This window comes from Panthera uncia (assembly GCF_023721935.1).
Source record: "Panthera uncia isolate 11264 chromosome A3 unlocalized genomic scaffold, Puncia_PCG_1.0 HiC_scaffold_11, whole genome shotgun sequence".
NCBI classification, from domain to species: Eukaryota; Metazoa; Chordata; class Mammalia; order Carnivora; family Felidae; genus Panthera; species Panthera uncia.
The window spans coordinates 66,366,308-66,380,206 of NW_026057578.1; the positions used below are offsets into that span (position 1 = coordinate 66,366,308).

Consider the following 13,899-nt stretch of genomic DNA (forward strand, 5'->3'; position numbering starts at 1 on the left):
TCTCTCTCGGTCTCTTGGTCTCTCTCGGTCTCTTGGTCTCTCTCGGTCTCTCGGTCGGTGTCTCTGTCTCTGTCTCGGTGTCTCTCATACAGTTTTTTTGCCTTGTAGGAGTCTCTGCTTGGGCAAATTAGCAGAGGTCTACATGGAAGTCCCCAGAAATGCGCATTTTAATCAAGTTTGTGTCCCTGGAGGACTTCTGGTAGCCATACCAGTGACATTGGGTGCCTTTCTGGCAGCATGGTTGGCAGCTGCAACTCTCACAACAACCAAGACCAGCTAGTGGCAGCATGGGGCTCTAAATGGTACCAGCTTAGACCTGTTGGAGCCAGCAGGTTGGCCATGAAGGAGTGATTCTGATGGGGGCAGTAGCACGTGATAATAAGGTCTCAGCACCCTTGGGGACCTTGGATATATGTGGGGAAGGAGAAACTTCTAATGTCTGCATTTCCTGTAAGTAAAAGTAGTGGGCACTCAGAACAATAAACTTGGGGGTATGAAAATGCATTTGTTACCCCATGTGTTCTCAAAGTCTGGTGAAAATGACATTCTCAAAACCTTGTTTTCATTATGTCCTTCATTTCCTTTCCCAAATTCTGTATGCTTCCTGTTGTCCACTGAAACCCACCTCTAATTTCTACCCTATTTGTCATCTCCTTTTCCCAATCAAACTTAAAACAGTTTTTAATAACGGATGTCACTTTTTCCTTACAATGCAACATGGTTTCTACCCAAACCCTAGAGAAACAATACTTTCCAAGGCCACAGTTTCATTCTAACCTTCTTGATTTCTCAATTATATTTCATGTGTAAAACATTCTTCCTGAGACTTTTTCGTGGCATCACATTCTCTTTAATTTTTTCTGACCTCTTCTTTGACTCTGGATTTTGTTATTCTTTCTCTTCTATCTTTTCTTTAAATATTGGAGTTTCTCCAAACTTTGGTACCTTTTGGACAGTATATAACATTCTCAGATATTACTCACTTCTCTGGTTTCAGATACTGGAGATATGCTGATGGCTTCTGAATGTATGTTCCAGCTCAGATCCTACTTCTGAACCCAGGTCCAGATAATCAGTTGTCCATCATACCCCACTATGTTGATGACTTTCAAGTATTAAAACCGAATTTACCACCTTCTATTTAAATATGTTCCTCCTTTTGTTTTTCCCTTCTCAGCAAATGACTCCTCCATTTTCCTCTGTTGCTCAAGATGGAAACTGGAAGTTGTCCTTGACTCCCACCTCTTCCTCACTTGGACATTGGGTTTCGTCATCTGAGGCCTGACTTTATATCTGTTTGAAATCCATCTATTCCTCTGGTACCACTTTAGTTTCTGTAGTTTCGGCCTAGACAAAGACAGTAGCCTCATAACTGTTGTGCTTGTGACCATGGCATTCACAAGGGTTCTCCAGAGTAATAGAACTAGTATAGGATATAAAGAGATAAATAGGAAGAAATTTATTGTGGGAATTGCCTCATGAGGTTATGAAGGCTGGGAAATCCTGTGCTATGCTATCTGTAAGCTGGAGAATTAGGAAAGCTGGAGGTATAGTTGAATCCAAGCTCAAAGGCCTGGGGACCAGGAAGGCCACTGGTCTAAGTTCCAGAATCTGGAGGCCCAAGAACCAGGAGCTCCAATGTCTGAGGCTAGGAGAAGATAGATATTCCAGCTCAAGAAGAAAGCAAGCAAATTTGCCTTTTCTCTGCCTTTTTATTCCTTTTGGGCCCTAACTGATGGAATGATGCCTACCTACATAGAGGGGGGTGATCTTCCTTACTCAGTCTACTGATTCAAATGCTAATTTCTTCTGGAAACAGTTTCATGGGTAGACTCATAAATGTTTTACTTCTTATCTGGGCATCCCACAGCCCAGTCAAGTTGACAAATAAAATTAACCATCACAACCATCTCTCTCTCCCCAATGCAATCCTTACACTGCAGATTGGCATTAAAAAAAAAAACCACCCAGATTATGGCTTCCTTCTTAAAACTCTTCGATGACTCCCCATTGTACTTTGATGAAGTACAAAACATGGATGTGATATGTGGGTCATTTGTCTGGTTTCTCTCCCATCCATTCTGTGTCCTTCTTTATGCTCTACTCTGTATTGCAGGATGGATGGCCTCTGCAGGTTCCATTTCCCAGATACCTTGTCAGTCAGCTTTCAGTTGGGTTTAGCAAATGAAACTGGTGGGAAATTAGAGGGTAAGATGAAGGGTAAAAGTTAAGTGTGTGATTCCATGTGTCATTAGATCTTCTGAGGATCCAGCTTCTACTCATTTGCTCAAGTCCTAGCTTTAGTAGTGGTTACCTACCAATGCTAATATTTGGACTACTTATACTCTGCTTGATATTTAGGCAAATTTACATTTGAGAGCTAATGATTACATATATGTAATACTGATGTATATTTCACTTAGTCCCCTCCTTGTTAGTATTGACAAATTGGATAAACTTGGTATCTGTTACTCAAATTCTTCTGTATGCTTCCTGATTTTTTGCTTGCTTGTTCTATCATTACTGAGAGAAGTGAATTAAAATCTCCAACTATGATTTTGTATTTGTATACTGCTACTTTTAGTTTTGTCACGTTTTGCCTTATATATTTATGAAATACTTCAGGTACATGGAAATTGAAACTTTTTAGATCTTCCTGGTGACTTGCTTTATATCTAGTAATATTTGTCTCCTAAAGCTTTGGATGTTTCTTTGCTAATTGCTCCTTGACCTCCAACTGTTGGAGTACCCATGGGCTCAGAGCCTAGACTTCTTTTCTCTATTTTCACTTAATCTGTGGGTCTAGTCATCTAGTCTTACAGCTTAAACACCATTTATATGTTGATGGATCCCCTATATTTATCTCTAGATTACTCTGCTTTCCTGAACTGCAGACTCTTACGTTCAGCTGCTTCCTTAAAATCTCTTCTTGGATGGGGCGCCTGGGTGGCTCAGTCGGTTAAGCCTCCGACTTCAGCTCAGGTCACGATCTCACGGTCTGTGAGTTCGAGCCCCGCATCGGGCTCTGGGCTGATGGCTCAGAGCCTGGAGCCTGCTTCCGATTCTGTGTCTCCCTCTCTCTCTGCCCCTCCCCCGTTCATGCTCTGTCTCTCTCTGTCTCAAAAATAAATAAACATAAAAAAAAAATTAAAAAAAAATCTCTTCTTGGATGGATGTCTAATGGGAAGGCCAAACTTTGGATATTAAAACTGAGCTCCTGATTGTCCCTCCCAAACCTGTTCCACTTATGGCCTTTCCAGTTGGAAAAACTTGTAAGTCATGCTTGGTGCCTCTCTCTCTCACATTCCATATGCAAACCCTCAACAGAATATCTTGGCTTTATTTTCCACACATGCCTGGGATTTAACTATTTCTCACAACATTCATTACTATCACCATAAGGTAAAAGTTCTGGCATTCCAAGGTGTCTTCTCTAAATTACCTCCTAAGTATTTTGATTCTTGAGAACTGGGGTCCCTGGAGATAAGAGCCTGACCCATAAACCTTCAACCCTGTGCTAAGTCTTCACATTCCACTGGTAGATGATCCAGCTGTCCTGGCCTGCTCTCCACTTATACTTCCTATTGGTCCAGAGCTTCTCAGTATTTTTCTCTGCCCTAGAAAATCTCTTTAGTTTCTGTTTTCAACACAATTGTTCCACTGACCAGTTCTGCTATTGACACTCACTCTGGGCTCTGAGTTCATGTTCTTGTTTCATCTGGCTTTTTCCTCCCCGCTCAAATGTGGAAGAAAGCAAAAACTTCATTTTGTCTAAAATAATTCAAGGCTTCATTCAAGGAATGAGATGAAAGTATAAAAAGTCCTTCAGGAACAATTGAAGCCAGGGCAATCATTACCTGCCATGAACATTTTTCATATTTTTAAAAGCAATAAATACAAAACAGAAAACTATTTTTTCTTAGATATGCACCTCCCTTGAGTTCAGAATATAAAAAATATCACATTAAATGAAGATTTCTGAAACAAACCAAAAAAAACACCCCAAATTATTAGATTCCATGGAATGCCCTCCTCTTATACACTGGGGTAGATTAAAGATGGCTATAAATTCTTTTTTTTTTTTCAACGTTTTTTATTTATTTTTGGGACAGAGAGAGACAGAGCATGAACGGGGGAGGGGCAGAGAGAGAGGGAGACACAGAATCGGAAACAGGCTCCAGGCTCCGAGCCATCAGCCCAGAGCCTGACGCGGGGCTCAAACTCACGGACCGCGAGATCGTGACCTGGCTGAAGTCGGACGCTTAACCGACTGCGCCACCCAGGCGCCCCAAGATGGCTATAAATTCTTTACATTCTTTCCATACAGGGTCTATTTGCTCTTCCCTTGAATTCAGGCTGACCTACAATGTCTTTGGATTGTAATAGCATATGATGAAAGTGTTGCTTTACCGGTTCTAGACCTTGCCTTTAAGAGTGCTGACAGTTCCTATATTGCTCTTAGAGAGCCCTAAGATGCCATGAAAGAACTCTAAATACCCTGAGACTGCTGTGCTGGGAAAAGTCTAAGCTATGTGTAGAGATCCCAGAGAATGAGATGAAATGCTATCTGTGTGTGTGCACGTGTGTGTGTGTGTGTGTGTGTGTGTGTGTGTATAGAGAGAGAGAGAGCAATAGGAAGGAGGACAAATGCACAAGGCATGTGAGTGAAGGGGACTACTTGGAAATAGATACCCCAGCCTTACTACCTGACTTGATATCACTTGGATCAGAGATAGGCTACCCACTTTTCTGAAACACTAGATTATGAGCAAGATGGGATGATTATTTTGAGTCAGTAAGTTTCAGAATAGTTTCTATGCCATAATAGGGATCCAAAATAGACTCCCATGGAAGTCTCTGTGATTCTGTCATCTCCATAATTTTTAACAGTTGTAGAGATATTTTTCCTTGAAAGCCATTAAGAGTGCAATAGTATTATATCCCATGGATCTTATGCCTTTCTCACCACTTACTAGCTTTTATTTTATATGCTAGCTATAAAAAATATTTCTTTTATGTTTATTTTTGAGAGACAGAGTGCAAGTAGGGGAGGGGCAGAGAGAGGGAGACACAGAATATGAAGCAGGCTCCAGGCTCTGAGCCATCAGCACAGAGCCCCATGCAGGGCTCTAACCATGAACTGTGAGATCATGACCTGAGCTGAAGTCAGAAGCTTAACCAGCTGAGCCACCCAGGAGCCCCTATATGCTAGCTCTTTGTACTTGGATTTTCTCTCTGCTTCATGTCAGAGGACTCCTTGCATTCTCACCAGTGACTTTCATGTAGTAAGCACCCAGAAAATTGTTGATTTGTTTGAAGATCCACTGAGAAGTGACGCTGAATAAGAATATGGAAAAGGAAGAGCTAGGTCACTCCAGCCAACTGTGTTGTCCCCTGACTTCCAGCAGTTTCAAAGAATCTCCCACCTTGTGTTATCCCTTCTATCATTTCAAACAATATGAAATGATATTTAATACCATGAAATGATATCATGAAAAAAAGTATGTTCATGTATGTTTGTTTTGTCTGCTCAGATTTCAAATGCTCTGAGAGCCAGGATTATTAAGCTACTTACGGGTTATGCACTGTATCTAGCACAGTACTGGGCTCTCAATCTATTCAGAAGATAGTTATCTGATTAGCAGAGATGCTTCATTATTAGTATCATAATGCAAATCAGAGAGTGGAGCAAGTCTTACAGGACAGTCATTCTAAAAGGAGAAGGCTGTTGGGGCACCTGGGTGGCTCAGTTGGTTGAGCATCTGACTTTGGCTCAGGTCATGATCTCACGATTCCTGAGTTCAAGCCCCACATTGGGCTTGCTGCTATCAGCCTGTCAGCACAGAACCCGCTTCATAGCCTCTGTCCCCTCTCTCTGCTCCTCTGTTGCTTGTGCTCTCCCCTAAACAAAGAAATATTTAAAAACAATAAAGGGAGAAGGCTGTGGGGCAGACTGAGAGAGGAAATCTGGATTTCAAGGTTGCTCAGCAAAGCGGTGACTGAAAGTATCAAAGGCACCAAGGAAAGGAGCAACCTTGTGCATATAGATGTGTATGATAGATACATAAATAGATGTGTATGAGAGAAGCAGCAGAATCATGTATTGGGTGGATTGACCTGACTGCAGTCCATTACCTAGGTGTTAGACTGGGAAGCCTGGTTGGGAAGTTTTGGTGCCTTTCTGCCTGCTCAGTTTTCTGGAGCCAGCTCCTTATTACAGCTACGGAATATGTGATCTGTTGTCATAAGTGCTAGGTGGCTTTGCTGCTATGAGGCTAAAATATCTTGTCAGTGACCTGGGATCTGGATCTTCTGGTGGATGTTGAAAGGAGGGAGTGGTTGGTAAGAGACAAATGTAGAGTCACTTATAGTTCAGTAAGGCCAGTCTTCAGGAAAGTGGTTCCTGGGTGATAAGGGAAATAAAAGTCTTTATAGAAGTATTTACTTAAAGCTTGCTGGATACTTGCTGTAGTGAATAAACATGGGACCTGTCAAGACTTTCAAATTTTGGACTGACAGAAAAATGTTTCTGATATATGCATGGATTAAGAAAAATCCATAGAAATTTATATCAGCAGGAACAAAGATAAGTGGATAGTGTTGAGTGTGGTTTGAGACTTTACTATTAGTATTTCCATTTTTGCTCTGTGTTCCCCTAAAACTTTATCTTTTTCCTGGCTACAATCTTTGTGCATGGATTGGAAATCTATTGTTAGATTTCAATTTCTTTGTAAAAACATTTTCCATGCCTAAGATGTGAATATACAGGGATGGGGGTGGGGTAACAAAATAAGACATTATCAGTTACTCACATCTTCATGGAAGTGGATTATTACGACTATTGGCCAAAGGTGGGCTTAGAGAGAACACAAAGCATGGCAAGTGAGGGGTTTTCAGAATGGTGATTCTGGGTAACCATATTGTGAGGAGTAAAGGGATGGAATTAGATCTCTGAGCCTTGAAAGCCAGGTGGAAGAGTCTAGAATTTATAATGAGCAAAATAATGGCTTACTGAAAGCTGTAGTTTTGTAGGATTAGTCTTGAGAACCTTGAACCTGGAACATAGCAAGTGCTTATAAATACTTGTTAGGTGAACTGGAAGGATAAAGGATTGAAGGGAGGGAAGGGATGAAGTGGCCATTGCAGAAATTCAGGCATAAGTGCTCTCTTTGCCACACACCACCACTTCATCTGTTAAAGTCACTGTATCACATGACAAAGACTTATTCTGCTCTATTAGCATAGCCTCCTGAGGAAAATTTCTGTAGAGCATATTGTTCTGGGCAGTAACATATCTTCCTTGACCAGAATGAGATACTTAAGGGCAGGCACTGTTTATTTTTAAATTTCTCCATCCCTTACACCTAGCATAGTACCAGATACACAGTAAGTGCTCAAGCAACATCTACAAAATGTAGGACATGTATGACCCAATATACTCAGTGAATAGCTGAGAAGGTTTATTACTGACGTCGTTCCTGGGGCTGGTGAGCTGGACAAGGCGGGGGCATGGCTAGTTGTGGGCTTGTGTTTTTAATCGTTGTCTTTCAGGCTGGTCTAATGACTGCAGTCTTTCTTTTTTTAAGATGTCACTTCGGTTAACATTTCAGCACATACTATATTTGGCAGTGGCTGTTTCTGAGAATTTAAATCCTGAAAAGTACTAACAGGAGACATAAGGGGATGATGGCTGGCACTGAAGAGATTTAGTAATCCTAAATTGTTTCAACATTATTACGATTCCTGATTTTGAGACACAAAGCAAAAAGGGAGACAGCTGTCAGTAATAAGGTGCTGAGTCAGGAGAGGCAGGAGTTAAATTGCACTCTGTGCCCCATTTAATAAAGTGTGTTATAGCCAGTGCCACAAATTTGATTTGAACAATTTCTATTTTTCCCAGCAAAGATGTTATTACAGGTCAATCATTTCCATAAGTGAGAGCACATTTCTGGTGTATACTACACTGACAGATGGCTAGAAGACCTCTCTTTCATGATCCCAGGCGGAATAAAAAGGCAATTTACTATCTATAGGACTGTGGGTACACTGGTAATGGAAGAGAATCGTTCTTATACAAATAACTCAGTGTTTGAATCTGAACTATCAAATGAATCTGAGCTATAGCCAAATCAATTTGATAAACCATCAGAATATGATTGTACTGGCTCCAGCCTACAAAGGCAATGCATTAAATTTTCCCCACAGGAAACAGTTACCCAAGGAAACAGCAATTGCTTGATTGCTTAACACACACACACACACACACACACACCCCACACAAAACTTGAGTTCAGAATATCAGGTGAAAACTCAAATGGTCAAGACACCAGAGGGGGAAATCAAGGTGCTAGGCTGCTCCTCTGAAACTCAGTGGAGCTTGTCTGTGTGCCCCTGGCTTTTTCCACATCTATTTCTATTTGCGATGGAACAGCTCACCCTTGTACCCTCAGGTGTTCAGAGGTTCCCTGTTTTCATTCAGCTGAAAATTTTTGCCTTCAATAAAGGAGTTATCATTGGTTTGGGGACCCTTCCCTTGGCTCTCTTGGAATCCCTTGCACGTATCTACTGTGAGGACAAAAAACTGAGTCTGTTGGGGAGGAAGACTGACCACAGTTTGCTTGTGGAGGAAGCATCCCAGAGACAGGAAGAAGTTTCCCAATTCCCAGCACTGGTTCTAGTGCAGTGATTTTTGATGTGCTCTCCAGACCAGCAACATCAGCTTCACCTGGCAGGTTATTAGACATGCAGGTTCTTAGGCCAACTCCTGACCTGATGAATCAAACTCTGGGGGTGGGAATCAGCAGTCTAGGGTTTTACAACCATGCCTGGTGATTGTGATGCATGATCACACTCAGAACCACTTACACCCGAGGTGCTTATAGCTGAGCTCTACTCTGCAACTGCCTTCTTCAAACTTAGCCAAGATTTGGCTCCTCTCCAGGTACAGGCTGATTGTTGATGAAGAGGGCTGGCCCCTTGCCTTAATTCAAACTTTGAAGGGCCGTCTTAATTCCACAGTTCCCCATGGGGAGCTGAGGCTTCTGTTGCAAATGCATTGCAGTTCAACTTCCCTCTTAGCCTGATTGTGTTCTCAGCAAGTCCTTCCCTCATAAACTAACAGCACTCCTCAGTAAACCTCCTGCATGCAAACATCCATATCACAGTCTTATGTGGGGGGAATGGGAATTGGATCCAAGACATAGAGCCGTAGCCTGAGCATCTACTGAGCACTGAGTGATCTGCACAGTCTGTACTCCTCCTGTTCATTAACTCACAGCACCTGAGGTGGGCTAGTTTGCTGTACACGCCTAAACAAGCAACTCTCAGGCCAGGGTTTGGCTGGGGTTGGCCTATCAGTTTGTAGATTAAGAGATGGACTAGGCCATAGAACCCAAGTTCAGCAAGCAGAGGCTGGAAAGACATCTGCAGACAAACCTGAAAACCCCAGAAAGGAGGCTTGATGTTTAGGTGATCAATCCTCTTGCCCCTAAGGGGAGAAGAAGGAGACTAGCAATTATAGGCTGGGCTTTCAGCCATCATCTTGCACATATATCCTCATGCATTGGGGTGAAAGATGTGGGGATGTATTATCACTCTCAACCCTTTTAAGTCATGGCAAGTGCTTCATAATTCCTTTGGATTTTCTATAAATGTTATCCACTTTATTCTGGCCAGATAGGTTCCTGTGGTAAAAGCATTGAAATATGCACTTGTAACTTGAGGACTCTGTGGAGCTGCCTGTGATGGTGACATCCCTCTTCCTGCTGGCATTTGTGGGAGGGCTGGCTGGGGGATTCATGTCTGTGTTTTCCATTAGACACTTGGATGAGACACATGGCACAGTGCCTCAGCCTGGGACTTGCTTATGCACCTGTAGGAGATGCTCTTCTGTGCTATTTGCATTTATCATTTACTGGTGTTCTTAGGCTGGGAGTCTGGTGCTTACAATTATTCCTCCTCTATTTTAGTTCACAGCCTATTGTATAACTTTCAGATGTTTGATTAGACATACTTATGTGCTTTAGACAACATGATATGGTGGGAATACATGGACTGTGAGGCAGAAGACCTAGTTTCCGGTCTAAACTCTGCCAATTACAATAGCAGTGTGATGTTTCATGGGTCTCTTTCAACTTCTGGTTCTGGTTTCCTGGATATTGAGCTCACGGAGGATCCAGTCCAACTTGAATGTTGTCAGCAGAGTGGTTAAGGTGCTATGATTTAATAGTATGCTCAGTGCAAACAACTTATGGAAACCTATACCATCACAGACACATGCTGCTGTGACAAACAGAGGTGTGTGTTTAGGAACATTCAAAACCCTTAAGACTTTTAGGTAAGTGAAATTGCCAGACTTCTCTGGTGGTGGTCAAAGACATCAACAGCACTTTGTATAAGTCTGTTGGTCTCCCAAGTACTTGAAGATGAGGAAACAGTAAGATTACAAATTTTAAGTATGTGGTATATTAAAGCACATGGATGGTATTCCTGGCATTCCCTATTTGTCATGCCCATGAACTACTTGGTACTTCATAACACACATCATGACCTGTCATATTACGATGTATATTATTGTCTGATTCTCTTTTGAGAATATAAGCTTTCTGTGAGGACGAACTTTCTGTGAGGAAACCAAGGCTTAGAGAGATGAAGGAATGGTTTTAAATCGAAGTAGTCTTCTCTGGCCTCTCTGCTTTCATCACGCCGATACTTTCTTCTTTTGCATATACTGCCCATCTCAAGCCAGCCATACTGAAATAATCATTGAACTTTTTCGAGTAGAGTCCTATATATGGGTCAAACACATGCTCTGTCATGAATAATAACCCTCTGGAGTTTCTGCTCTACCATACGGGCTAGTGCTAGAGAGACACTATATTCCAGCCTGAAGGAGAATATAAGCTTTTGGGTGAAAATTAAAGTGATGATAGATGGGAGGGAGGTAGATAAACACACACATGGGAACTGATATTGACTGTCAAGAGGTTCAGGCTAGTGGCTCTCAAATGCCTAAATTTACCTTAGGCAGGCCACAGAAGGATCACCTAGTAATACTTGAGTTTTTTTTATATGTTTGCTTATTTCTTTGCTCACTATTTTTTCTTGCATATGACTTCTTCCTTCTGGGTTCCTTCCTTCCTACAGTACATTTATCAGTAGATGGAGTAGGTCTTGCTTAGAGCCCAGGAAAACACACGTTTTTAAAAAGCTCTTGGAGATTGGGGTCCCTGCAGCCATAAAGGCTGTCGAAGTCACAGGAGGAAGAATTCACTGTTGACTGAGGTTGTCAGGGAAGAGGTGGCAGTAAGCATGACCCCTGTGGAGGGGCAGGGGCCGATGAGCATATGGGCAGTCCCTCATGGAGAGATTGAAATGAGGAAGCAACACCAGGAGGAGAGGTCCTCATGCTGGGCTATGAGGTACTGGATGAGTCCCAAGAGGTCTGATTTAAGGCAAAGACGATCCAAAAATAAGTGGTGTGTGGGGATCTCTCAGGGGAGGAAACTCCTAGACATTGAAGGTGAGGAAGGAGAACTGTGCTTTCCCTTTCATGGAAGGAATGTATAGCAGAGTCGTTAAGAGTCTATGCTATGAGTCAGACCAGTTTGATGTTAAATGCATGCTCCAAAGTTTCAATGGCTTTGGGTGAGTTAGTTAACCCCTCCAGGGAAGTCAGTTTTTCCTTCTCTAAAATGGGAACAATAGCTCCTCCTGCAGAGGTTTTATAAGGATTAAATTTGAAAATGCATCTTAAGCTTTTAAAACACTGCGGCTTGGTAAGGGCTCATTAAATATTTGTTGTTGTTATTGTTGCTGTTATGTGGATCAGCTTAAATTGTCCCTGTAAGTCTTTGTAAATAACACAAATAAAAATTGCCAGCTCTGTATGGGAAGCTTCTCTGAATTGGAGAAAGTTGACTTCTAAGTTATACATGTTGATATGTAGCACATGGAAACAGGAGAAGCTACTTACAGAATGACTGGTCCAGAGGCTCCCTGGAAAACATCATTAGGCAATTCTTCCAAATTAATGTTATCACTTAGATTCCTGGGGATGGAGATGAGGAAAGAAGGGAAACACGAAGCCACATAAATATCACTGTTTTAAGAGCCATTTCCCTCTAAATGGCCTGGAAGGATAGTCAGGGCTACTTACAGCTCATCTAGTTGGGTTCCATTGAATGCACAGTTGTGTATTTCTTGAATGCCATTCTTATTCAGCCATCTGAAATAAAAGGCCCATTAAAAAACCAATAATGTTAGATGCAAACAATACAGGGGGTTTCATAATTGGAAGCACTGGGGCAAGGTCAGACATTGCAGGTTATTGGCATAAATAAAATGCCACCCTTAAAGCTCAGGGACAGGAGTGGGAGGGAGGCTGATTTATCACTATATAACCTATGTGATGCTTGAAATTTGTATAATGAGCATGTATTACTTATTCAGAAAAAAAATGTTGAAAAGGCACACTTAGGCCTAGCACCTGGATCCTGTAAGGTCTTTGCACACATTATTAGTGGGCAGAGACCATGCCATGGGATAAGACAAAGATCTCTGCCATCCTGCAGAACTGAAATCATACCATCATTGGACAAGTGTTTATAAGACAAAGAACATTTTGTATCCCCTTTCTCTAAGATCTTATGTCTCTCACCCATGCTCATCCATAACAGCAGGCCTGGCTGTCATCAAAAAGTGATCTAATTAAGCTGTCAGACAACCTGAACATCTCCTGTGACCCATAGGGACCTGGTTATTGAAGGCTTGTGGAGGTGGCTCTGGGTTAAGCCAGAAAGGAAGAGAAATCAATTACAGAGACTGGGCTGCGGCAGGGCACAGTAATGTGAGTGGGAGCAGGAGGGGGCTTTGAGGTTGTTGGGGGCTGGATGTGGAACAGTCATCCTGAGTGTGCAGAGGACGGTGAGCAGGTCTGCCTGGATAGGGGAGCCCAAGGACACCTTGGGCTGACAACACAGCACTGCTGTGCTCCTGGATGGATCTGAAAACAAAAACAAAATTGAGGTTGGGAGAGCTTAGCCTGAGGAGCCTTTGACCACCTGCTCTTGATTTGCTGTCAGGTTCTTTTTCCTGTCAGGCTCAGTGTTTGAAAAACTGAGCCAGAGAGGCTCCTGCATGTTCAGGACTCTATTTCCTGGCCTGCAATGGGTAACTAGAAACACTTAAAATCACAGGACAGCAACAGTATGTTTTTTTCCTTTTTCCTGACAACCAGTATACCTAAAAAAAAAAAAAAAAAAATCCAGACAGGAACCAGATAAATCTTCTTAAAACATAAGTAACCAATTGGTGAGTTCTGATGGCCAAGAAGTGGCTATACACCCCCACACCCCACTAACCTTGCCACTACCTGCCTATACCCCAGCTCTCCAGCCTCCTGACTGCTTTGTCAACCTGTTCCCAGGTAGTGAATTGCTGGAGCAGCTGCCCCTAACCTGTGGGATGTAGGTCCCTGGGATTTTGGATCAAACACAGGAGATTAGCGAACTTCTTCTGTAAAGGGCCAGGCAGTACATTTTAGGTTTTGTGGGCCAAGAGGCAAAATGGAGGATATTACATAGATGCTTTATACAGGCACTTATAAAGCAATATCACAAATGTTTCCACTAAATTTAAAATGTAACAACAGAGTAAAAATTTTTTTGTAATAGCGGTCTATTGAAAAGAGTGGATTTCTTGCTTTCTCTCTCTCCCCCCTCCCCACCTCTCCCCCCCCCCCCTCTCTTCCCCTCTCCCTTTCTCTCACCCCCTCTCCCCCTCCCTCCCTTTCTCTCTTTCTCTCTCTCTCTTTCTCTTTCTCTTTCTTGCCTGTCTTTTCTTGCCTGTCTTTTCTTGCCTGTCTTCTCTTGCCTGTCTTCTCTTGCCTGTCTTCTCTTG

General features: G+C 42.4%; 1 protein-coding gene and 1 long non-coding RNA gene across 3 annotated transcripts in view; one reads left to right on the forward strand and one right to left on the reverse strand.

The window, feature by feature from the left end:
- LOC125936990 (uncharacterized) overlaps window positions 1–13,899 on the forward strand; it is a 150,004-nt gene that overhangs the window by 113,502 nt on the left and 22,603 nt on the right. The gene's annotated exons all lie outside the window — the stretch shown is intronic.
- The window catches only part of FSHR (follicle stimulating hormone receptor), a 175,748-nt gene that overhangs the window by 13,063 nt on the left and 148,786 nt on the right, over window positions 1–13,899 (reverse strand). For both annotated transcript variants that reach the window (XM_049651461.1, XM_049651460.1), the window contains 2 exons: window positions 12,158–12,226; window positions 11,975–12,049 (listed from right to left, as the gene is read on the reverse strand). In XM_049651461.1, coding sequence (XP_049507418.1) covers window positions 11,975–12,049; window positions 12,158–12,226 — 144 coding nt within the window. The remainder of the gene's footprint in view (window positions 1–11,974; window positions 12,050–12,157; window positions 12,227–13,899) is intronic.